This window comes from Rhincodon typus, chromosome 4, assembly GCF_021869965.1.
Source record: "Rhincodon typus isolate 14 chromosome 4, sRhiTyp1.1, whole genome shotgun sequence".
Classification (NCBI taxonomy): Eukaryota; Metazoa; Chordata; class Chondrichthyes; order Orectolobiformes; family Rhincodontidae; genus Rhincodon; species Rhincodon typus.
The window spans coordinates 120,873,626-120,899,704 of NC_063335.1; the positions used below are offsets into that span (position 1 = coordinate 120,873,626).

The 26,079-nt window shown below is 38.5% G+C and overlaps 1 protein-coding gene across 1 annotated transcript in view; it reads left to right on the forward strand.

The window, feature by feature from the left end:
- Nucleotides 1-3,704: 3,704 nt before the first annotated feature.
- LOC109929757 (intermembrane lipid transfer protein VPS13B) overlaps nucleotides 3,705-26,079 on the forward strand; it is a 310,493-nt gene continuing 288,118 nt past the window's right edge. Inside the window, exon 1 of the mRNA XM_048596229.1 lies at nucleotides 3,705-3,957. Coding sequence (XP_048452186.1) covers nucleotides 3,753-3,957 — 205 coding nt within the window. The 5' untranslated portion in view covers nucleotides 3,705-3,752. The remainder of the gene's footprint in view (nucleotides 3,958-26,079) is intronic.

The window sequence follows — 26,079 nt, forward strand, 5'->3', positions numbered from 1 at the left end:
TTGAATCCAATGCCTATATTTTTGCTAACTTCTGAACACCACTCTGTTTTAACTATGACTTGTTTTTGGAATGAACAAAATTTAGAACGGTCTCTCCTCCTTTAGCCCTCCCACAGCTGACTTCTGCAGCAATTTTTCCGAAGTCAAACACGTGTACCCATGTGAGAGAAAGGATGCAGAATGGAGAGTTTGACGTCAGGAATATAAATCTGACGAGTCGCTTTTGTACATGAAGCAAAAGGGATTTGAAAACCTGCAGAAAGATGAATTTTGCTTCTTGCCTCTGCACCATTACCTCTGATGTCCTGCAAAGATCTATCCTTGACCCTTCCTGTTTGCTCTACATCCTTCACCTTCGTGTTATCGTCTAAAAAAGCAATGTTAGTTTTCACGTGCAGGCATTGAATTCCAATTCTGTCAACTCGCCCATTGAAATCAAATTATCAGACTGCTTGTTTGACATCATGTCTTTTATTATGGGGATAACTGAGCAGGGTGTCTTCAGTTCACACTGCAAGCTTTGCCCTCTAGCAAACACAGAAGATTCTGGACAATCTCAGCATTTTTGACAAGAGAAACAGAGTTAATGTTTCATGTCATAATCGTGGAGTTCTACAGCATGGAACCAGACTGTTCAGTCCAACTGGTCCACTCTGATCATGTTCCCAAACTAAAACAGTCTCGCCTGTGTTTGGCCCGTATCCCTCCAAACCTTTCTGATTCATGTACTTATCCAAATGTCCTTTAAATGTTGTAACTGTACTTGCATCCACCACATCCTCTGGCAGTTCATTCCATACATGATTCACTCTCAGTGTAATAAAGTTGCCCATCATATCTCTTTTAAATCTTTCTCTGCTCACCTTAAAAGTATGTCCCCTAATTTTGAACTCCCACACCATAGGGAAAAGATCTTTGCAGTTACCTTAACTATGCCTTATATGATTTTATAAACCTCTATAAGGTTACCCCTCAACCTCCCATGTTCCAGTGAAAATTGCCCCAGAACTGGTTTTTGAACTGTGGAAGAGGAAGGAGTTTGGCTGTTGATGCTACAGCATGAAGATTTGAAAGCTCCCTGCCTAATCTCCCTGTATCAGCTTCTGTAAGTTCAGAAAGTAGAAACTGAGTTATATGTAGCTAAAATTAACTAACCATCCAAGCTACAGTAGTCGAACCCACCACGAGAGATTGTTTTCACTGTCCTCAGCCATGGAAGTGATTCAATTGTCTACCTTTCGAATTAAACCCTACCAAAAAAGTTAATTGTATCAGAGAACTAGCAGGAATTAGTACTAGATTCTAAGGCAAGAGATTAATTCTTTAACTCCCACTTTTATCAAACTGCCACAATCTGCCTTAGTTCAAGACCTCAGCATAGTGAATTGTCTTTTGTTTCACTTAAACTGCACCATTTCAGAATGAAGAGAGAAGGACTCACATTTTTATAAAGACTTCCACTGCCGCATATCCCAAATCTTTATAACCATTGCAGTAGATTTGAAATGCAGTCACCTTCGACTGTGAAGGAAATATGATAGCTGATTTACACACAGGAATTCTCCATAAACAGGAATGTGATTATGACCTGATAACCTGTAGCGGTATTGGTGATTAAGTACTGCTATTTAAAATAGTGTTGTGGGATGTTTTATATTTACCTGAGACATCAGATGGAGGCCTCAATTTGACAAATCATCTGAAAGATGGCACGACTAACAGTGTAGCACTTCCCCAGTGATATACGGTGATGATCAGTTTATAGGGGACTGGTTACCTCACTCTCATCGATGGCTGGTATGTGATGGGCATGTGGTTCATGCATTGTTTGGTTCTTCTTCAAATTGAGATAGACTTAAGATTTGCCCCTTCCACTGAAAGTGGAAAATTAACTTGGGATGAAACTCTGGCAGGCAATGATCTAGGGACTGCCAAAAAAGGAGAATGCATACATAATTGAATGACTGATGAATGAATATACATTTTGCTTAAATATTTACTATGGGACTTGAACCAAAATTTATTTTGACTTTAAGGTGAGAGTATGATATACTGAGCCATGGCTGATGCTGAGTTTTGATCTTTTGTCAAGAGGCCTTTGGTTTCTCGTATCCAAATAATTAGTTCACTTTTATCGTGAGGTTACATGGTCACTCACAAGAGCTCCAATTGTCTTGTCTTTTTCTTGTTGCAATAGATCCCTTCTGATCATGTACCCTGTTCATTGCTCCTTTGCTAACAACGCTTTAGTGATGATTAAGTGAAGGGATTCTGACAGAGAGCCTTTTGGAGAGCTGAGCATGGAGTTGGATGGGGTTCAAGACCTTGCTGAGGAAAGGAAGGTTAGGTTGGGTCAGACGTGAAAAGGGATAAAGGGATTTTTGAAGAGGGGAGATAATGGAAGCTTGAAGGAGGGAGAATGCTGCCTCAGCAAAAGATTAGAAAATTTCCCTCTATTCATCCCATAACAAATGTCTAGCCCAGTGCTTCCCAATATTTTCCAATTTAAACATGCTTTAATGGCTGAGAATTAACATGAAGCAAAATGCCTGGAAAAAAACAATATAGCAGTAAAGTGAAATAGAGACATTGAGTACGTGATTATTTATGTTTGTGTGTTCTTTTAAAACTATACATCAAAATATGTAAAATATGGAAATCTATGTTTCAAAGCACTTTTTAAATATTATTTTGTGAACTTCTGCAGGTTTTAGCCAAACTCTCCATACTCACTGATGACAGATGATTATTGAAATCTCTCTAACCTTGTAGATGATTTGTAATCAGTCACTCTACCTCAGCATATACACTGACATACACACCATTCTTAGCAACACCCCTCTTTCTCCACATATACACACCAGCCTCTCTCGGCAGTACAAATCTGTACCCACCCATCCAGCCCAATCTGCAACTCCCATACACATGCACTCATCCGCCTCTTTCCCCTTTCCCCACTTTTGGTCTTGTTGCCTGTTAAGCAAAATCACTAGCCTGAAGTAATGAACAATCAGTCAGGAGCATAAGTGTAGTAAAGTTTGAACCGACCTTTCTGACTCGGCCATGTGAGCGCCTAGTTTTTCCATCACTCAGCCAGTAACTAATTTACACTTGCTGACCTCTGACTCCACCCAGTCAATGCAGAAAGACATTCTCACCATGTTGGTCTCTGAACCAGACCAAAAACAAGCAAATGTGCTGCTGGAAATGTTTGCTGAAATTTGTGCTTTAAGCTCGTGTCTATCCCATGTTGTTCGTGAAATTGATACAGTGGGTCCAGGATTGCTCCTGACAACCAGAGCCAGAATGTCAGAGCTAAATCATCCCTGTCCACAGTCAGCGTTGCTGTTCAGAGGAGGGACTACTTGCGACCCCAGATGTGGCCTCCCCATATCTCTGTCTCTCTCTTCTATTCTCCCCCAGCCCACCCTGCCAGTTGACCAACCCTGAGCCGATTATGATCTCTGACACACCTATGCACTCATTCAACCTCCCAGATCACCCACACCTCCCAATTGCCACATCATTGCCTGTCCACCTGTTGCTGTACCCACCCTACTCACTTAGCTCACTCACTTATCCACCTCATTTACTCAATCCTTGATTCATCCAATCACCCACATTCATCAATTCACTAGCCTTCACATGTTAACATGTCACCTTACCTTAGGGCTGCTAGTGCTACAGATAGGGCACATGTCCAGTTTTCCCTCTGATACTCCATCATTGCAGTGAAGGTTTTGATTGAAGATATGCTCTGCCTTTCTGAAGAACATGAGGTTGGAAGGTCCATCCAGAATAGCAGAGTCATGTTGTGGCTGGTGAAAGGCAGAGTGGAGCAGCAATCTGAAGATGATTATTGCTCCCTGAAGTTCCAGGCCTTTATGCATTTTCTCGTGGTTGCATATCATCAATTTCACTGGAACAAAGCCCCAGAACTATCCTTGTGTGTCCTTGGTAATATGCCTATTTTATTGTAACGCACACTGATTTGTACCAATTAACAGCATTATGTTAGACTTTCTTTAAAATATGGCAATTTGTCCTCCAGGGGGCTCAGCATCAAGGGACAGAGGCTAAGAAAGACTTCAAAAAGTGTTGCCTTTTTCAATTGGAGTTGTAAAATTCTGTGGATGTTGTTGAGGTGACCTCTATTAGTTAGACATACTATATCTTTGGCACAAGGACTATAAATATTTTTGTATTTTACCAGTGTTATTCTCTTTATAGCCTCATGACTCCTCTCTTTTCTAGTTTGAGTTCAAAGGCTTTCTTATTCATCATTCTTCTTGTCCAACTAATTTTCAGCATATGTCTGAACCTTTAGCACCATAACCTCCAATTTATGATAAATGCTTTTGGAGTAATGCACTAGTTCAGTTTCTGATCAGTCATAAGGTTAAATTTTACACAAACTATACTGAAAGTGGAGTTTATTCAAGTGATTAAGTTTTTTTTCCCAGCTGATATAACATTACCAGTAAATAAAACCAACACTTTCTTGTCTGGGTTTCAGACTGTTTAAGGTGGTTTCTTGAAAGTGCAAGCTCAGGTGATATGGCACCAATATAATTAGAGCATTTGCCATTTTTAACAAGTGTTTGTGTCATGTCTATTTGTGTTTGGTATCAATTCAGTTTGTATTCACATAATATTTCAACATTTTAAAGTTCAAGATACAATCTGCCTTAGGGCTGACCTCCTCCTTTTGTGCTTGTGCTGGGCTTTACTGATGGAGAGATTGATTTGAACATAGTGTTACAGCTGGTATTTCATCCCACTTAGAACAAAAAAAGCTTTCCTTTACATCATGCCTGATCATGACCTTGGGACATCCTAAAGTGATTTACTGCGAAGCAAGTACTCTGAAGTGTAATCACTGTTCTAGGATAGGGGATAGTCGATTTATACACAGCAAAATCCCACAAGCATCATTTTGACAATGGCAAGATGATCTGTTTCCAAATGATGTTGATTGAATGATAAATGTTGACTAGGATATTTGGGATATTTCTCCTATTTCTATTTGGTGCCACAGGATTGGTCATATTCATTTTGGAGAGTAGTTGGGACCTTGACAAGTTAGTGTAGTGGAAATGCTAATCTTGTTTTATGTACTTCATTTTATTCTTTGCTTCATAAACTTGTACAGCAAGGAATGCTACAATGCTGCCATCTGGGCCACCCTGAACAGAGTAGAACCAGGCCTGAACACTGAGGTAAAAATGCATCATTTTTGTGACTTGTGCTCAAAGACAAACAGCTGAAAGTTAGCCTGAAAATGTTTGTTGTTTTTGAATTGAGGAAATGCTCATTTTCCAGGTCTTGACACCATCATAATATTCAGCTTTTAGCTTTAGTTATGTTTTCATTTGGGCAAAATGGTGCTGCAGTGAAAATTTCAATTTCGAGGTAATATTTGTATAAGTTTACTTGGATTCAGTATTATCATTCAGCATTATAAACCGGGAAGGATGTATCATCTGTCGGGATGCTACTTATTGTTACTTCATGCAAGAACCAGAATAATAAAAATTTTTGGAGGATAGAATTAAATGTAAGAACATAAGAGCCATTTGACCCTTCAAGTCTGCTGTACTATTTCTTACAATCATGGCTGATCTGTTTCTGTTGTAAATTTCACATTCCTATTTATCCTCAATAACTTCTGATCTTTTCAGTGGCCACCTTGCCAAAACTGTTCAATGTCATACATGTTCCAGTGGAATCACCCCTCACTCAGCTGAACTTCAGCAACAACAAGTGCAGCCTTTCCTCAAAAGCCTCCTTTCAAACCTCACCTGAACCACATGCAATGCATTTACATCCTTCCTGAAATAAGGAGACCAAAACTGTCACAGTATCCAAACATGTTTTGTGTAACTGAAATATAGCATCCTTAATTTTTATGTTCATTTCCTGTCAGAGTAAAGGTTAGCATTCCATTAACTTTCCTGATTATGTGTGCACCTGCATACTAATTTTTTTTTTACTCGTGTACTCGAACACCTAGATTGCTTTGCAATTCAGAATCCACAGTTGTTCTCCATTTTAAGGAATACTTGACTTGTTCACTTTGACAAGAAGAATAAATAAGTTTAAATTTTCCCATATTATACTCATTTTGCCAGATTTTTGCTCACACACTCCACCTTTCTATATCAGTCTACATCCTTGCTATGTAATCTTTTCACAACACACCTTCTAAACTGTCTTTGCATCATTTCAAATCAAACCAATTCAGTCTTTAACCCCCTCATTGAAGTCATTGATATAAATGATAAGAAACTGAGTCCGCAGCACAGACCCCTGCAGGCCCCCCACATGTGACTTCCTGCCAATCTGGAAAAGACTCAGCCAATGTTCTATCTGTGCTAGCACATCACTCACTACATCAAGAGCTCCCACTTTGTGCAATAACCTTTTAGAATAACCCTATTGAGGTGAAATCTGTTCTATAAAAATACTATTTCATCTTATTGATATCTGTATTATGAATCAATAGTGAGTGGAGGGTTACGTTCTGCAATAAACCTTGAATTATTTAGCACCTTTAAGTACACAACTGTCCTAAGATGTTTTACAAGAAACTATATTGACACCACAGCAAAGAAGGACATATTTGAAGTAGTGACAAAAGCCTTATTATAACAGGGTTATGTTTTCAAGGTGAGCGGTTGGGAGGTTTGGGAGGGAAGGTAGGAGGGGGCAGTGGTGGCTGGTTGCTAATAAATACCTCAAGGTGATTAGTAAGAGCCAAAGTGCACGAGAGAATATCCAGACACTGTCAAAGAAGTAGCTTTCAAGGAATATTTTAAATAAGGAAATTGAAATAGATAGATTATGGAGTTTAGGGAAGGAATTGCAGAGCTTAGAGCCCAGGAAATAGGCGGCATGGACATCATTGGTGGAGAAATTAAAAACAGAGATGTCCAAGAGACTAGACCGGACGTGCAATTAACTCTAATGTTTTTTAATAAGCCCTTTTCTGAATGGCCCACAGGCGCTAGTGGATTACCACAGGGATCAGTGCTTAGACCCCAACTGTTCACAATACATATGAATGATTTAGATGAGGGAACTAATTGTAATATCTGAAAACCTGGAGATAACATGAAGCCAGGTGGGAGGGTCAACTGTGAGATGAATGCAGAGATGCTTCAGTGTGATTTGAACAAGTTGAGTGGGTGGGCAAATGCATGGCAGATGAAGTATATTGTTAAAAATGTGAAGTCATCCACTTTGCTGCAAAAACAGGTAGGCAGGTTGATTGTTGAATGGCGATAGATTGGGAAAGGCAGAAATACAACAAGACCTAGGTGTCCTTGTCCACCAGTTGCTGAAAGTAAGCATGCAAGTGCAGCAGGTGGTGAAAAAGGCAAATGGTATGTTTGCCTACATAGCGGGAGGATTTGAGTACAGGGGCAAGGATGAATTACTGCAATTGTACAGGGCACTGGGAAGATTGCACCTGGAGTATTGTGTGCAATTTTGGTCTCTTATCTGAGGAATGATGCTCTGGTAATAGAGGGAATGCAGTGGAAAATTTACAATACTGAATTCTGTGATAGCAGGAGTGACATGAGAACAAAGGTTGAATTGGTTAGGACAAGATTCACTGGAGTTTAGAAGAAAGAGGATGGATCTTCTAGAAACCTGAAATTCTGTCAGGACTGGATAAAATATTCCCAGTGACTGGGTTGTCTATAACACGGGTCACAGTCTAAAAATATGGGGGAGGCAACTTAGGACTGAGATGAGGAGAAATGTTTTCATCCAGAGACTGGTGAGCCTGTGGAATTTTCTGCCACAGAAAGCGGTTGAGGCCAAAATATTGAATGATTTTGAGAAGGAGTTGGAAATAGTTCTTAGTGCTACAGGAATCAAAGCGTATGGAGAGAAAGCAGGAACAGGGGACTGAGTTGGATGATCAGCCATGATCATATTGAATGGAGGAGTAGGACCAAAGGGCCAAATGGTCTACACCAGTTCCTCTTTTTTATGCTTCTACATGTTTAAGGCTGGAAGAGGTTGCAGAGATAGTGAGGGGCCAGATGATGGAAGACTTTGAAAACATGGATGAGAATTTTATGATTGGTTCCAGTGGCATAATATTTCAATTTTGTTATACATTCACAGGGATGAAAAGTGAAGGAGATATTGTGCAAGTTAGGTCACAGGCTTCAGAATTTTGGATAACCACAAGGTTATGGAAGGTAGAATATAGGAGGCTAGTCAGGAATGCATAATAGTGAAGTCTAGAGGTAGTAAGACACCAGGGTTGGAGAAATGTGGGTTTTGTGGAGAATTGCAAAGCTAGAGGAGGTGTTCGAGAAGGGGAGAGGTGAGACCATGAACTTGAACAGAGGATTTAAGGTATTTGGTGACCTCAAGCCAAAATAGATCAGAAAATTCAAAGACGAGCAGCCTTTGATGCAGTTTAGGATATGGATAACCGACCTTCACATAGAACTTGAGAGGCTAAGGAGAAGGCATAGCAGTAGTCTTTTCTTCTGGCTCTGAAAAAAGCATGGATAATGATTTTAGCAGCATAAAGACTGAGAATGGGGTATAAGTAAGTAGTCTTACACAGATGGAAGTTAGTGTCAAGATGGAGACAACATGGGTTCAGAAAATACTCTGAGCATGGATAGAATCAGTGGGAGTTGAGTGCAAATGCTGATGGGATTTTCAGTCTTTTCAGTGTTCACACGGAAGATTGTGGCTCTTTCAGAACTAGATGTTGGACAAGAAAGCTGATAGCACAGGCAAAGAAATGGCTGAGAGAGGTGGTATGGGCAGCTGATATTCTGTTTTACATGCAAATCCTGACTTCATATCTTTGGATGGTTGCACACCATTCATTAAGATGTCCCTAAATAAGATTCTCAATTTTTTTTATCATATGAACATGTACATTTGGAATAGGAGTACGCCACACAGCCATTCGAGCTTATTCCACCATTCACTAAGATGATGGCACATTTGATTGTTCATGTTCTCGTCTAGCTCTGATAACTTTTCATTGAGAACTTTTCACCAACTGTTTATCACGAACCTATCTACATCTGCCTTAAAAATATTCATAGGCTCTGCTCCAACCGCCTTCTAAGGAAGAAAGTTCCAAAGACTTACAGCCTGCTGAGAAAAAAAAACATTATCTTTGTTACACTCTTAAAGTAGGAAGATCCTTATTTTTAAACAATGATCCCTAGTTCAAGATTCTCCCGCATGAAGAAATGTCATCTCCATATCCACTCTGTCCAGAGCCATCAGGACCTTACCTGCTTCAATTGTAGAAGCATAGTGTCCTTACAGTGCAGAAAAAGGCCGTTTGGCCCATTGAGTCTACACTGATGCTCTGAAGAGCATCCCATCCAGACCCAGCTCCTCCACCCTATCTCCGTAATGCCACATTTACCAAGACTAATCTGCCTAGCCTGCACATCCCTAGGCACTAAGGACAGTTTAGCATGGCCAGTCCACCTAACTTGCACATCTTTGGATAAATTGCCTCTTTCTCTTCTGAACTCCAAGAAATAGAAGGCTCACTTGTCCAACCTTCTTTTGTAAGACAATATACACATTTATTAGTCTAATAAACATTCTCTGAACTGCCTTCAATGCACTTACATCCTTCCTTAAATAAGGCGATCAGCAATGTACATACTAGTCCAAATGTGGTCTCACCAGTGGCCTGTATAACTCTTGTACTAAAATCCCTTTGCAATTAACAATAACATTCTATTAGCTTTCTTAATGGTTTCTTATGATTCAGTCACGAGGACAACCAGATTTCTCTGTATCTCAGAACATTGCAGTCTCTCACCATTCAGATGATATTTGCTTTTTTTACTCTTTCTGCCCAAAATAGTCAATTTCACATTTTCTGACATTATGCACCACTTGCCACTTGTCACTCACTTAACCTATCTATAACCCTTTGTATCTTCCTTACCTTGTCTTCATAGCTTACGTTCCTTTGTATCTTTATGTCATCAGCAAATTTAGTAACCATACCTCTTATCCTTTCTCTCAAGCCACTTACTGATCTCTGTGGCACGCCAGATTTGACCAATCAGAAAATGACCCATTTATGACTATTCTGTGTTTCCTCTTAGCTCGCCAGTCTTCTATCTATACCAGTATGTTACCTCTTATACCATTAGCTTTAATTTTCTGCAATAACCATTGATGTGGCACCTTATTAAATGCCATCTGGAAATGATTTCTATTGCTTATCAAACTATGCCCAGTCATTTGTATCTTTATTGGCTATTAGTTTTTAGGTTTCAGAGTGAAAGGTCAGGATGGTCCTTACTGCTAAAAGTAGGCACATTCGTGTATGTTTGTACGATAGCAAGTATAAGAACTGAAGTGCTGACAGACCTGTCTTCCAAGAATCAAAACTAAATTTAGCATCACCTGGCTCAAAAAAAATGAAATAGACTGACAGTAAACATGTCCCACCCTTCAGATGTAACTTTGCAACAAAGTGGGAAAATATCCAGCTCTGTAAGATTCAATGTAGATCTCATAGAAATAGCGAGAGTTCTGGGGGCTTTTACAAGTAATTTCCCCTTGTTAAACTTCAAGGAGATTTTATTTTACAGTGGTGCGGAGAAGTTAATCGACCAACGCTGAAAATAAAATTCTTGATGCAGCAGATAACTTAATGATGGATGCAAAGCGCTCCTGAACTACACAATGCAGTTGGCCCATTTAATACAATTTAAGCAATAAAGGCAAATGGTCAGTGGCTTAGCCCAACATAAGTGGCTATCTGGGATATGTTGGGGTGTTGAAAGTAGTGAGTTCTCTTTATTCACTTATACAGTTTGCCCAACCATAAAACCATTTTTTAAGTGGATGCTAATTTCTCAAGTGCAGCATTAAATCTATAAAGAATCAATCACTCAATTTAATTTATTGAAATGAAACATTTCTTGAATAGTTGCGAGGAATTGAATGTATTTCATGTACTTTTAAATAAATGAGCACACTTTCCAATTATATTAACAGGAAATTTTTATTAACTATGAGTTTTTAAATTTCAAGCTCTTCAGATAGCATGAAGCTCACTGTTTAAAATCTCTGATACTTAGCTGTGGTTCAATTAAGTCTGGTTCATTCTTCTATTTTTAAAGTGAAGTTTTTAGAGCATTATATTTCAGCTGCAGAAACCTTTTGTTAACTTAAGGTGATTTGTAGTCATTAATACTTTTCCACTATGTGATCAAAATGCAGATAAAATAGTTTTGTATTTCAAGCTAGTCAACAACTCTGAGCTAGCAGATGCTGTAGAGCAAAGTTCAGATTTATATAGCAACTAAGTCTGTGTGATTTTCTGTCCCATCAGTGGAACAAATTGGAGTTTCCTTGGTCCGGTGCAGAAAACTAAATAGCATGCAGTGTGGGAGGGTTATCAGCTAGTTAGACTCACTCATTTATTGGTGAAACAGTGCAGTTAAACTTAATTTTCCCATGCCAGACTCTTGAATTGAATATGCCAGGAGTTCTCTTGATAAATTTATGAAGTGTGCAACAGTAGGTTACCAGAAAACCAGGAATTAGAGAAGGTCATTAATTGTTGAATTAGAGTTCTTATTCTTGAAACTAGTTGAAAAATAAGTTTGTTTTGAATTTCATTGGTAGAAATCGCTTTCTCTTTTAGTCTGACTTATTTAATTACAGATTGATCAGTTTTTAGGGAATATAATGTGGAAATATGTTTTCAGATCAGTATAAGTAATAATTGTGGTAAGCAAGCTTTTGGAGGGAAATCCTGTTAAAATGGAATATGCTTTTTTTAAACATTCAGGGAAAACGTTGCACAACCTTAATTATAAATTGCGAAAACAATAAAGCTTGTGTCTGTCTTTTTCTGATACAATTTCAGTGTAAATATAGAAAAATGCACTTGTGGACAAACTCTCTCAATGCCAAAATTGCTCAACCATATTTCGGTCATCTGTTAAAAATTACATTTAATAATATATGGCAGTTGCTTATAGATACTAATCTTGTTCATAAGGTCATAAGAAACAGTAGTGGGAGTAGGCCATTCAGTCCATCCAACCGAGTCAATCATCTAGTAAGTTCATGGTTTATCTGGTTATGGCCTGAACTCTACTTTCATGCCTGTCCCCGCTATAACTCTTGCCTCTATTCTAGATTTGAAGCTTCTCCAACTCAGCGTCGAACATGTTTAATGATCCAGTCTCCCCTGATGTCTCAGAAAGAGAATTAAAAAGGCAAATGATCTTCCAATAGATAAGGAAAAAAGATCCTCCTCATGTCCTTCTTAGACAGTAAATCCCTATAAACTGTGCAATAGTAGTAGATTCCCATTGTTTTAGATTCCCCAAAGAAGAAATATCCTCTAAAATTCTACCCTGCCAAACCTGCTTAGATTCATATATACTTTATTAGATAAGCAACATTTGGCCTCAGATCTTTGAGGTTGGAAGGGTATGATCATCTGGGGTTTCTGTTCTGATCACGATATGACATCATCTGTCAACAGTGCACAATTGTCATGTGTATGAAGGGATGTGCTCAGCTGTAAAGGTCTGTTGTTGAATACCCTGTTCATGTTTGTTGTTGAATACCCTGTTCATGTTTGTTGTTGAGCCTGGCCTCTATGTAATATTACTGAGCCAAATTGTAGTGTTTGCACAGGTACAATTTAAATTTAGCATGATAGAAGACAAACGCTTCGTATTTTGAATCAAGTCTCCAGGTGACCAGCATTTCCATTTGCAAAAATCTTCCAGTCTATCTGTCTGCTGCTCTGTGAAAGAAGTTGTTCATCCAGAAATGTTCTCTAGATTGCAATCTTAGTGAAATAGCTCATATGCTGCATAAGAACTTTGGTACCTTCAATACTAATACTGATGGCAATCCAATTTGAGGCACAGTGCCAGGGGCATAAAAAAGTAAGTTTTTATACTGGATTTGTCTGGTTATAGTGTAATTCTAAATGTTTACACTGGAGGCTTGTGAAATGAAACCCGGTTTCTTCCCTTACAAAGACTTCTGTGTAAACAAGTCTAAAGATTATTTGTTGTCAAACCTTATTCGTTATTGTCCGATAAAAGTTTTAACAACACATCCAAAGATCAGTGCAGATACAGCTATAATTTTTACAAATGTTTCGACAGTAAATCTTTAGTGCTTTGGGGTACGTGATTTTCAATCAGTCTTGTTGCATGCAATTACATAGTATTAAAACACAGAAACAGGCCACAGAACAGGTTTTGCCCATATTTATGTTATGTATGTACCTCCTCCCGTCTTACTCGTTTGAATAGGTCTGGAATACAGTCCCTGGAAGTGTGGCGGAGACAGGTCAATTGAGGCATTCGAGAGGCAATTATTTGAGATTTTAAATAGAAACAAGGTATATGTGTATGGGGAATGGCACTAAATTGTGATGCTCATTTGGAGAGCCATTACAGACACAATGAGTTAAATGACCTCCTTTTGAGGGAATCTTGAACTCGGGGACATAGTCACAGAAGAAGGGTAAACTCATTTTAAACAGAGAAGTGGAGGAATTTCTTCTGAGGGTTGTGAATGTCTGGAAATCTCTACCCAGAAAATAGACTAAGTTTGATCACTGAAAGTATTTAAAGAGTGGGTAGATAGATTTTTGAAACAGCGAGGAGTTGAAACTAGAAGGAAGTGGCAAAAAGAGGAGTTGAGGTCTGGATTAAATCAGTCATGATCTGTTGAATGGTGGTGCATGCCTCAGCAGTGGAATGGCCCAATCCTGTTTCCATTCCTTGTGTTCTTCTGTCCTGCGCTGTAATATTTCCGTGATTCTGTGTGAACAAATCTGCCACTCCCTTTTACAATGTAATGAGACTTCCTTCTCCTGTCATAGCTTAGTGCACCAGAGAATTACAAGAACTTATATTTATTCAGTGCTGTTAATGTGGTTTAAACACTCCAAAGTGCATCGCCAGTACATTATCTGACAAAGATTTGGCACTGATCTGTATGAATTTTGATACTGATCTATATGAGGAGATATTAGGGCTACTTGGCCAAAACCATGGTGAGAATGGTTAAGCTAGCAAAAGAAAGAGCACCGGAGAAGTGGAGCAGGTTTTGGAAGGGAATTTCACAGAAAATCGATGTTGTCAGTCATGGGCATCCACCTTGCCTTTAGTTTCCTGTTTATGTCAAAGGGCCAATTTTGCTGGACCAATGTTCACTTTATACCAATTCTCTCTTACTGAACATTCATGCTGCTGAAATATGCCAATGTGTATTTCTGTACTTCTAGCATACGGAATCTTGCTCCATGATCATGATACATCTAAAATTGCAATATACATGGTGAAACTAAGAAAATCTGTATATAAAACAGTAAAACTAAAGTTAGTGGGCTGAATGCTTAGTGAATTTTAAATTTGCTATATTCTTTGTCACTATCTTTTGCTTTCAACTAGGTTAAAATGGCTAGTCCCCAGTAGCCCAGTATGCTTAACTTATTTTGCTTCTAAACATTTGTCTGATAATTTGGATCATCGTACCATGAAGGTAGATTGCTGGAGAAATCTATTTGTGCTTTTTGGATAACATGTACCAAGACCACAATCAGTCTGCATGATATTCTTAAAACTCTAAAAGTCATGTAAACGGTGTTTAATTGTGCTGTACTGCTGATTATTGAGGTGGATAGTTGACTCATTTAATAAGCTCTGGTTAAATTAGCAACTTATTATTTGAAATGATTAATAATAAGTTACAGGGTTTTGACCAGAACTATCAATCATGCAACACAGTCATTCAGTACATTACAGCCATGATGGACTTCTACCTTTTTATTTTGTATGCGTTGCAAAAAACTAACAATCTGCTTTTCTGCTTTACGGATTTTGTACACAAACCTCAAAGTGTCTAGCCTGTATTGGTCATCTTGCATACAAAGCTGTATTCATTTATATCCTTGTCTCATTTATTAGCTGTATTGATGTCAAGCACCCTTGGACCCCATCACCCCAACCCCCCTTTCTCCTTATACACATTCTTATCTCAAAGGTCTCTCTCAGGTCAGGGAGAACTGTTTCTTTCGTTCCCTGACTGTTCTTGACCTTTTGGAAACCCTGTAGCTCTGCTTGCCTTTGTGTTGGCTTAAGATTGAAGTGGTTTACCCAAATGCTCAAAACTGGTGCCACATTTCTCCCAAGAATCTCCAAAATGTGTGTTGCACCAAGTACAGATTAACAGTCTGGATTGACCTCATTTGTCGAGAAGCGCTACAGGACCCATGCTAAGACAATAACATTCCTTTTCTAGATAGCAGCACAGTAAATCTTGGGTGTGTGTGTGTGTTGATGCACAGAGTATGGTACTGACCACAGTGAAGAATTATTTAAAGCGTGCTTTTCAAAAGCAAGCTGTTGCTGTAATTTTAGGACCTGGAAACTATTGCAATGCAAGGTGAACATGCTTTCTTTTAAAAAAAAGCTGTTAAATTTGATCTTTTAGTTGAAATAATTTAATCTGGCATGCCTCGTGCATTATCTGGTTGAAAGTGATGTCTGTGTAAGCTTATTGCAACACTATTCACCCATGTATAATTCAAGTACATGTGCAGTCTAGATCTTGCATAATTCAGCCTTTCATCTGTCAAGATTGAGTTGGAGCTAACTGGCATTGTATGGATGTGTGGTAGTAAATTTTCACAGCAGTAAAGATAATGCTGTGGTGGATGTTAGTGGATTTGCACAATTAAATATAGTAACTGTCACCATTTCAGCACTGAGTATTGTGATGGAGAAACAAATGTTTCTTTGGCAGGAGAAAATGATTCATATTTAACCGTCTGCTGGCATTTTAAGTTTCTTTAATTTATATGAACTGCATTTACAAGGTCTCTCATGACAATTCGGTGGATGAATGAGGTTAGATTCATACTGAAACTTGGACAAATGTCAAGAGAATTTGCTGTTTATTTTTACATGTTCCACTGTCTTCCAATGACAACTATCAAAGACAAGAGAAATTTACTTAAAGTATGAATTGTTTCAGATCAAAATTTGATGTAGATCAGTTTTGAAAGATCATTAATCAACTAGACAATAGATTTATCATATTCAAATCTTATCTAACTGATAATATTTTACTCCTCAATAATTTCCACATTCTAAACATTGAACTTAAATTGGCAAAAGAATACTGCAGAAAACTCCAACAATGTTCAGATATTATTCTGAACTGGGGCTCCTTGAGGTAAAGAAGTCTAGAACTTTATTCTGATAAGCTGCTATTACTCTCTGCTGATTACAATTTTACTATTATAATTCTGGGTCCCACATTCAGAGGAGGTTCACGAGAATGGTCCCAAGAATGGAAAGCTTAACGTATGAGGAACGTTTGAGGACTCTGGGACTATACTCATTGGAGTTTAGAAGGATGAGGGGGGATCTAATTGAAACTGTCAAATACTGAATGGCCTGGACAAAGTGGATGTTGGGAAGATGCTTCCATTGGTAGGAGAGTCTAGGACCCGAGGGCACAGCCTTACAGTTGAGGGAAGACCTTTTATAACAGAGATAAGGAGAAACTTCTTCAGCCAGAGAGTGGTAAATCTATGGAATTCACTGCCACAGAAGGCTGTGGAGTCCAGGTCATTGAGTACATTTAAGACTGAGATAGATAGGTTCTTGATTATCAAGAGGATCAAGGGTTAGAAAGCGGGAGAATGGGGTTGAGGAATTTATCAGCCATGATTGAATGGCGGAGCAGACCCGATGGGCCGAATGGACTAATTTCTGCCCCTATGTCTTATGGTCTTACTACAATGTGTAGTTTTTTTCGCTGTCTTATCTATAAGCAATATAGATGAAACCATGTTCTGAAACACTTGTCATGGCTAACTGTATCATTGATTGAATTACAATCAGAGTGCCTGTTCAATCAATCTTTTTTCACCCCCTTCTTGCTGTCATCTGTCCCTTCCTCTTCCCACCTGCCTCCTGTTGCAATACCCCGTGTACCCTCATTCCATTCTCCCATTCCTACTTCCTCTTCTCTCCATCCTTTACCCCACCTCCCATTCCTGGCACCTGCTGCCACCCTTGTCTTTCCTTCTGTCCCTTCCTTCCTTCCGTCCTTGCTCCTCTCCTGCCCCACACCCCCCACCACGGCCCCACTCCCCCAACCAACATGCTTGCTCATCCACTCATCTTCCTGCCCTCCTTTGTTCCTGACTCTGTCACTATATTAGGGACTTGTATTTCAAATGTTTTTGGCAAGAGTTTGCATATCTGTTCTTTTACAGTACTGTGCAGCATGTTCAGGCATTTTTGTAAGGAAACATCTGATTATTCAGCATTTGTTGTAATTCAAAAAAGAAATCCTCTTTTGCAATGAATTCAAACTTGTAAAATCCTCCCCAATCCACTCCACATTGTTGCCCTCCTCCCTCACTGGAACAAACATGATTATTTCCCTGCAAAGTATTGAACTTAAAATCAGGCATATATAACATTAAAGTCTCAAAATGGCACCTTTGATTAATGCTGCTTCCAGAATAAAACAGTTCTTCCTTGTTTCTTTGAGCTATCTTATTCTTGATGTAAATTGTTGAAGTTAAATGAATTGGATTTTTTGAGGCATTTCCAATTTGAACAAGATGATGAATGATCACATGCTCAGTGGTAACTGGCACGAGTTATCAATGCTTGCTTTGATGATCTATTTCCCATGGTACATGGAAAAAAATAGAATTTAAAAGACATCATGGTGTAAGGAGAACATGATTTATCTGAATTGTTCATAATATTACATACTTGTTGACACTCTGGTTTCTATTTGTAACCTATCATATAGATGTTGCAATATGTCTGCTGTCCTGATGGCTGTCAGAAATAACTGGTATCAATCTTTCCTGAATATTGCTTCATGGTTATTTAGCTTTTTTTTTGCTGATGTTCTGCACACATACATCAATAAGTACATTAATTGATAACAGAAGGACATCATAAAATCCCTTGTGGTGTGATTTATTGCAGTGACAGTTTCGTTGTAGCAAACTCATGTAATTCACATTGATTGATACCAATGATTTTCTTAGCAATCAATCTTGATTTCTTAATTGTACAATACCATGCTACTGTTACAAGTGAGCTTACTGCCAGCAAAGTACAGCTGTATTAACTTGTACAAAGTTAGATTTTAGTGATGTGTGAGCTTTTAAGGGTCTACAGTTTTAATAGATTATCCATGGAGATGTATGTATATCATAGCCAAAAAAGTAATACATTTCATTTTAGTTCTTGGTGTTGATGTTGCTCAGTATATATCTTGAACATTTCATTCAGGTATTTTACTGCCTTTCTAATCAGTCTTGCAGTTTGCAATTTAACTCAAGTTGGGCCCGAGGACATTTTGTACATTAATCAGTTTAGTTTCAAATTTGAAGAAAATCTCAAATTCTTGGCATATACACAATTGTACTGAGTTGCCTAACCTGCAGTAACTGGTTTGATTTTTGATGTGGATGGTCTGGCTGAGTTTGAATCATTTTTAAATTGAGATTGAAGCCAAATTAAATATTAAATGAAGTGTTAATTCATAACAAATCCACATTGATGGACTCTTCTCTTAATAGAGTTTATGAGTAAGGCATCTCTATAGTTTTGTTGACCCAGTATTCTGTGAATTCTCCTCATAAAACTGGCAAAGCCCTTTCAGTGTGGAATGTTAATGGAGTGGAGTAATGGGTACGGCTTGTGGATGTGACAGATCTGATAGGAGCATGTGCTCAAGACTACAAATCTAAAGACAGGCGATCCTTTTGGGACAGTAGCATTACTGGCAGATAAAAGCAGTGGGGAGGCTGTAAACCCAGCAGTTGACTATATTCTTCACTAAAAGGGTCAACAGAGCCCATCGGGAACCTGGTTCTAAGCTGGGTAAGAATAGAAAATAAACATATTGGCCATATGATATATGAAGGACATTTTTTAATATAAAAGGCAGAGTAGCAATATTGATTAAAAGAAAAGGAATGTGTGCTTTAGGTAGGACTGAAGCAGACAAGTTTAAAAAATATAGACAGAATGGATATTGATGGACCTCAATGATTAAAAGGAATTCTTTCAATTAGTAGTGAGTGTTTGCTGGACCTCCCAATTGTGGGAAGGAAATGGGAGAAGATATCTGCTTGTCAAATGAGGAGCGGTTGAGGACCGTGGGTGGATGGAGTTTAGAAGGATGAGGGGGCATCTGATTGAAACTTACAGAATATTAAGAGGCCTGGACAAAGTAGATATGGAAAAGATGTTCCCACCAGTAGGACCCGAGGGCACAGCCTCAGAGTGAAGGGATGACTCTTTAGAACTGAAATGAGGAGGAATTTTTTTCAGCCAGAGGGTGATGAATCTGTGGAACTCATTGCCGCAGAGGCCTGTGGAGGTCAAGTCATTGACTGTATTTGAGACAGAGATAGATAGGTTCTTCATTGGTAAGGGGATGAAGGGTTATGGGGAGCAGGCAGGAGAATGAGGTTGAGAAACATGTCAGTCATGATCAAATGATACAGCAAGCTCACTGGGCTGAATGGCCTAATTCTACTCCTATGTCTTATGGTCTGCTAGGTAGATTAAAAAGATAAACAGGAATAACAAGGTTATAGTTCAGTAAGATTTTGATTATCTCATGTTTAATTGGGACAGAGACTGTGAAATCGGGCTAAAGAAATAGAATTAATAGATGTATGTATGACGTAAGTAGAATGCATTCCTAAATTTGTGCATGATTCAAGCAGGATTTTGATAGGCTGATGAGTAAAGGCAATGTTAGATCATGAGTATGATCACATAAATGAGCTAAATAGGTGAAAATCTTGGGAGTAGAGACTCTAACGTGATAAGGCTGAAGATTTGTGGATAATTGAACAGGAAAAGGACCTGTACGGAGCGAGAACAGCAGATTGGATCTGGAAAGAGTGTAGGAAAATGAAGACTGAAGTGGTGTCAGAAGAGAACATTAGCGCTCCAGATTACAATAAAAGCGGCCTGTTTGAAAAATATGGTCAAGTTATGGCGTTAATAGATTTTCTAATTTTATTTAAAAGATACTAGTATTTTTAGGACTCCACACTTATTTGAAGGGATAAGAACTAATTAAAATTGATGAGAAGATCCAATATGGAGTATAAGTATAATTATTTAAAATAAAAAGATAAAGTTGACGAACAGGATATGGAAAGCCAAGACAAAGTAGAAGCTGATATAAATAGGTGGGAAGGCAGGTAGTGAAGATGACACATGCAATCTGGAGAGAGGTATAGACAGGCAAAACTTAACAGATGTATTGTGGAAAAATGTGAGGTTATGCCCTTCTGCAGGAAGAATAGAGGAGCTGGAAATTATTTAAATAAAGAAAGCCTTCAAAAGGTTACTGAGCAAAGGGATTTGGGAATCCTTGTTCCTAATAGGGTAGGCAAATGAAATATTGACCTTTATTGGGAATGGAGTCTAAAAATGGGCAGGTTTTCCTAAACTACACAAGACAGCAGTCAGACCACAGCTAGAATACTGTTAACAGTTTTGGGCCCCTTTATGTCAGGAAAGCTATTGGAGGCAGTCCAGAGAAAGTTCAGTAGGCTGATACCAAGTTTGGAGAGACTGTCTTATGAGGAAAGTTTGAGTAGATTGGGCTTGTTCTTTTTGGAGTATAGAAGAATGAGAGGTGATATCATTGAAACAAACAAAATTCTTAAGGGTCTTGGACAGGGTCGATGTGGAAAGGTTGCTTCTCCTTGTAGGAGAGTTTAGGACCAGAGGGCACAATCTCAGAATAAGGGGTCATACATTTGACACATAGATGAAGTGGAATTTCCTTTGTCAGAGGGTAGTGAATCTGTGGGATTTTTTTACCACTGAGTACTGTTGAGTCTTAGTTATTAAGTATATTCAAGGCTGTGATGGACAGATTTTTAATCAGTAAGGGAACCAAGGACTGTGAGGAAAAGGCAGGAAGGTGGATTTGAGGATTATCCGATCAGCTATGATCTCATTGAATGGCAGAGTAAACTCATTGGGCTAAATGATCTACTACTGCTCCTACATTTTATGGTCTTGTGGAGTAAAAGTGAAGAAAGATCCAGGGTAACAGGGAAATACTGTCCAAATGTATGATTTAAAGAAATGTTGCAGGTGATGTGAATCAAAGGATATTTATCATTGAGAACATTAGGAAATGATGCTCAAAAATAGTTAACTTTTCTTTGCATTTGTCTTTACAGAAGAGGAGGCTATAAGGCGGCACAGTGGCTCAGTGGTTAGCACTGCTGCCTCACAGCACCAGAGACCCGGGTTCAATTTTGGCCTCGGTCAACTGTCTATGGAGTTTACACATTGTCTGCGTGGGTTTCCGCCGGGTGCTCCGGTTTCCTCCCACAGCCCAAAGTTGTTCAAGTTAGGTGGATTGGCCATGCTAAATTACCCATCATGTTCAGGGATGTGTAGCTTAGCTGCATTAGCAATGAGAAATGCAGGTTTAGGGCGATGGGTCTGGGTGGGACGCTGTTCGGAGGGCCGGTGTAGACTTGTTGGGCTGAATGGCCTGTTTCCACACTGTGGCGTTCTATGATTCTATGATATCTGAGAAGAGGTAAATTCTGAAGAGGCTAAGATTAATGTCAATTTTGTTTTCTGTCATTACAGTTAACTTTAGGATTGAAAAGTCTACATAGTAACACAGGAACAGGAGCACATTTAGAGCATAAATCTACTTGGAGGTGCTCATTCATTCAGTGCAGTGCTAACTGGATTTCTGCTTATTTAACTTTCCTGAATTTTCCCATATCTCTTGAATCTCTGAGAGATCAAAAATATATCTATCAATCCTTGAATATACTAAGTACGGTCAGAATTCCGAACGTCTTCTGGGCCTAATGTAAGGTTCTCAGTCATATTGAGGGTATGCTCTGTAATAATCATCATCATTACAGCAATAATAGTGTTTAACAATAATAGTATTTAACAATAGAAAATGAAGGTGAAATGTTTGATAGAATTTCAATTCTGACATAGTATTTCATTCATACTGTTATGGAAAGATGCAGGGCAGGGTAGTTTTAGTTTCTTCCTAATACAGGTCATGTGGATGCTGCAGATCACTGCTGCTTGAAGTTCAATGAAATTCTTATGTTGAAGTGAGATTGTAAGGTAGAAATAACTGGTGGTGGAAACTTAATAGAGTTTACAAGTAAAGGCATAATTTAAATTATGCTACATCTTCATTAATGCTTTATTATTTGCAAATTCTTGAGCTTTGAGTGATCTTTTACCATTCAAGGTAGTTAATGTGGGGAGGGATCTTTTCAGGGTCGTAATACAGTGTTTGCTATCATCTCTCTGGGTTGGATGAGGGATAAATTTGGCCCCTGCTACATTTTGTTTCCCCAACGCTAAAGCCAGTGGTCTATTTAGTGACCAGTTTCTGAATTCATCAGTTTTAGGCTTCAATGTATATAGAGTCCAAGCAAGTCTTGATTGCTTTGTGTCTCTAACCTCAGCTATCTTGCACAGGAAGGAACGCCAGGCAAGCGTGAAAATTGCCATGCTCCAAACATTTAAATTAATGTCAAGGTTCAGACTGATGCAATTTTTTTTCCTTCCATGGGGGATTCTTAGTACTTCACTGCAGTCAGGTTGTATCAGAGTTGAGTTTTGGATCACTGTTTCGGATCATTGTGAAGGGTAAACCACTTCACACCAACTCCAAAGTTACCAGTATAAATGTACCCATGGGCAGTGAGGCAAGTGGGTGTGAATGACATTTGAAGCTGGAATTTGAGATTCATGCTTCTGTGGGTTGAGAGTTCAACTCTGCTGCAATAGATATTGGACACTTCAAACCCTATAGTTAGAAGTCAGATTAACATTGGATATCCACCAAAGAAAGCTTTCTCTTAACCACATTTTAATTGCAGAATTAGATCAGGATGGACTATTATTTAAGAAAGAATTAGCCAACTATATTGAAAAAGGAACTTGCACATAGCTATTAAAATAAAATTGCTGAGGAATTTAGGACCTGTTAGTTGTATGAATTAATACAATGTAGTCAAAAGGCATACATTCTATGAAATCCCCCGAATTGTCTTTCAGTTCAAGTGTAATTAAATTATGAGAATTGAGAGAGTTATAGCAATATTGAAATAGAACGATAAACAGTGCAGGAGTAGTGCACAAAAATGTGTTTATAAAAATTTGCTGCAAGCTAGTACACTATAAGATTGAGGGAGGGATTAAAAAAAACTTGATGCATACAGCAATAGCAGTTTTGTTGCTTGTGTAATATACTTAGATGTTGAAAAGATATTGCTGTTTACTTGTTTTGCAAACAATAAACTGACGAATGAAATCAACATTATATGCTTTTGAAAGTGGATAAGGAAGTTGTTAGCATTTATTAAGCCTCTAATCCATTTGAAATTCCTTCTTGCATTCTCATTGTGCTCTTTTCGACTTTGACCAAGACAAGGTCACAGGCACTTACTGATGGAACAAGTTCAGCTAACACCAGGTGCTCAATTAGCTGGAAATCAGATATGACATTGGGCATTGAGATAATAAAGTAATCCCTGTATCTAGGCCTGTAATTGTTGTAATATCATGAATTGTTTATTGGTTTATTTGATTCAGTAGCTGTTGATTTGCAACAAGGATGTCACAGATTTGCTTGCAACTTCTCAGTAGCTACCCTGTTTAATGCAAAAAGGGAATTTGGTGATGACGGAAAAGTGATAAGTCACGAGCTATTTTACTTCACAGTCCTTTGTTAAATATTTGATTTTAAACTTGGGGAATTTACTTATCAATGCTTTTCCTATCAATTACACTATTGATACTATTGGATAGATAGATTTTCGTTGGTTTGTGCAACAGTGGGTGCCACGTTAAAACACAGGTTGAGTAGCTAATCAATTAGCAGATAAATTCATTTTCACAGTATTTCGCAATGGGGTTTGAATCCAAGACTGGAATTACTCATCTCATCCTGTCATCATTGCGTGACTTTAATCATAACCTGTTGGTTTCCTAACAACTCTCTACCAAAAAACAGACATTAAAGCTAGAAACTCAGAAATTAATGAGCTCTTTATGATCTTTTTAAAAACTGGAGGTCAAACCTTGTGACCTTCCCTTCTGATCGTCTTTATGTACATGGTAACCATTTTAATTATTAGAGGGCAATGAGATTAGAGAACCTCTACCAGAATGCATAGTTGATATAAACCACCTCTTTGCAGTTTGATGCAGATATAAATTTGAATCAAATCCAGGCTTGGCCTAAATATGAAGAAGGGTTGAGCTTTAAACTTCAAACGTGTTTATGGCTTTATTGATTGGTACAATATACGTGGCAGTTTTAAGCTAAGTATATGGGTGCTGGCGGGTTTGGGTGGAATGTATATTTTACATACTGTTCATACTTGTCTCTGACTCCATTGGAGTTTAAAATTTGCTGGGAAATAAAGCCAGTTTTGCCTCTGAACCGATCGTTTCTGTGATAGACATTTCAGGTTTAAATTGTCCCCAATTTGTATATTTGTCACTTCCTTCAAATTAAATTGATGTCCAGCTTTTAAATAAATGCAAATAATAAATTAGTGCAGTCACCTTAAATCAGTAGCTGCTAGTCAATTAGCTTTGCCTCCATTTTAAAATTTTTGCCATCATTTTCAAATAACTCGTGGCCTTGCCCCATCCCATCTCTGTAATATCCTCCAGCCGCCTACTTTGAGGTATCTGTGGCCCTTTAATTCTAGCCTGTTATGTATCCCGGATGTCAATCACTCCTCCATAAGCAGCCAAGGCACAGCCACCAGTATGCTAGGTTTGTAATTTGATCCCCAGACCTCTTTGTCTCTCCTTCTCACTTTCCTCCTTTAAGACTTGTATCAAGCTCTTCGGCCAAGCTTTTAGTTGTCTGCCCGTAATTGCAAACAACCAAAGTGTACAATTTTGCTTCATAATACTCCTCTATAGCCCTGATAGCAAAAGTTGATCTGGTGTAAAAGAGGATCCATAATTTTGACTTTAAAGTTAGGGATCAAAGTCCATGCACCCCGTCCTAAAATTTTCTTTATACACATCATGAATGGCGACAGGTAGGGTACATGGTGCAGGAAAACTGTGGTCATCTGCTTATCCAGCTGGTGCTGCTACAACTAATGCTGCACTTCTGTCTCTGGACAGGTCAAATCACAGCTCTCCTTGAGAAGGAACATTAGTGACTGAATGGTGTGCTGATCTGATGCCCTACCCTGGGCATCTGCGTTCAGAACTTAACAGGGCAACTGATCCAGTGATAGCAGATTGGATTTTGTCATTATTCCATTTGTGTGACAGCCAGAGGTCAAGGATTGTTGATTAATCAGTGAGAGAATCCCAGACCAGCCAATTCATGCATAAGATCAATGTGGACCCAAATCAAGGTTGTTTGTAAATGTTCAGAAATATTGCTTGTGTGAAAATCAAACCTTATTTTCTTACCTAAAGCAAGACTACTCTCGATAATTAAACTTTTCTGCAGGTATATACACTAAATATAAGTTATTGCTTCTTTCAAGGGAGTTAGGATAACAAAATGTTGCTGTTAGCTGTACGGAATTTTCTTATTTTTGTTTTGCCTCACTTTCGAAGGAAGCAGCTGATGTGGGCAGTGATTTTATGTGTGTCACACACTACCAAGAGATTGCATTTGATGTAAATTTTGTTTCTTGGTTTATCAGCTTTTAGCCCGAAATTAAAAACTTACTTTGTATCTTTTGCTGCAAGGGACTGTGTGCTGCTTTTGTGTATCACTGGTTCCTGCCTTGAAAGAATATCTCCAAAGAATTGTGGTTGGGAAGATCCCCAAAATGTACAGTGCCCCAGAGTGGGAGGCAGTAACACTGAGGCAATGCAAAAGCAGCTTCAGTAATCTTTTGGTGTTCCCTCTCACTGATAAAGCAAGGCAACTTTAATTCCAGTTTATTATTATGTCAAAGGTCTAGACCTATCACCTGCTTGATGAAAAACAGGCCTAAAGGTACAGGCTACA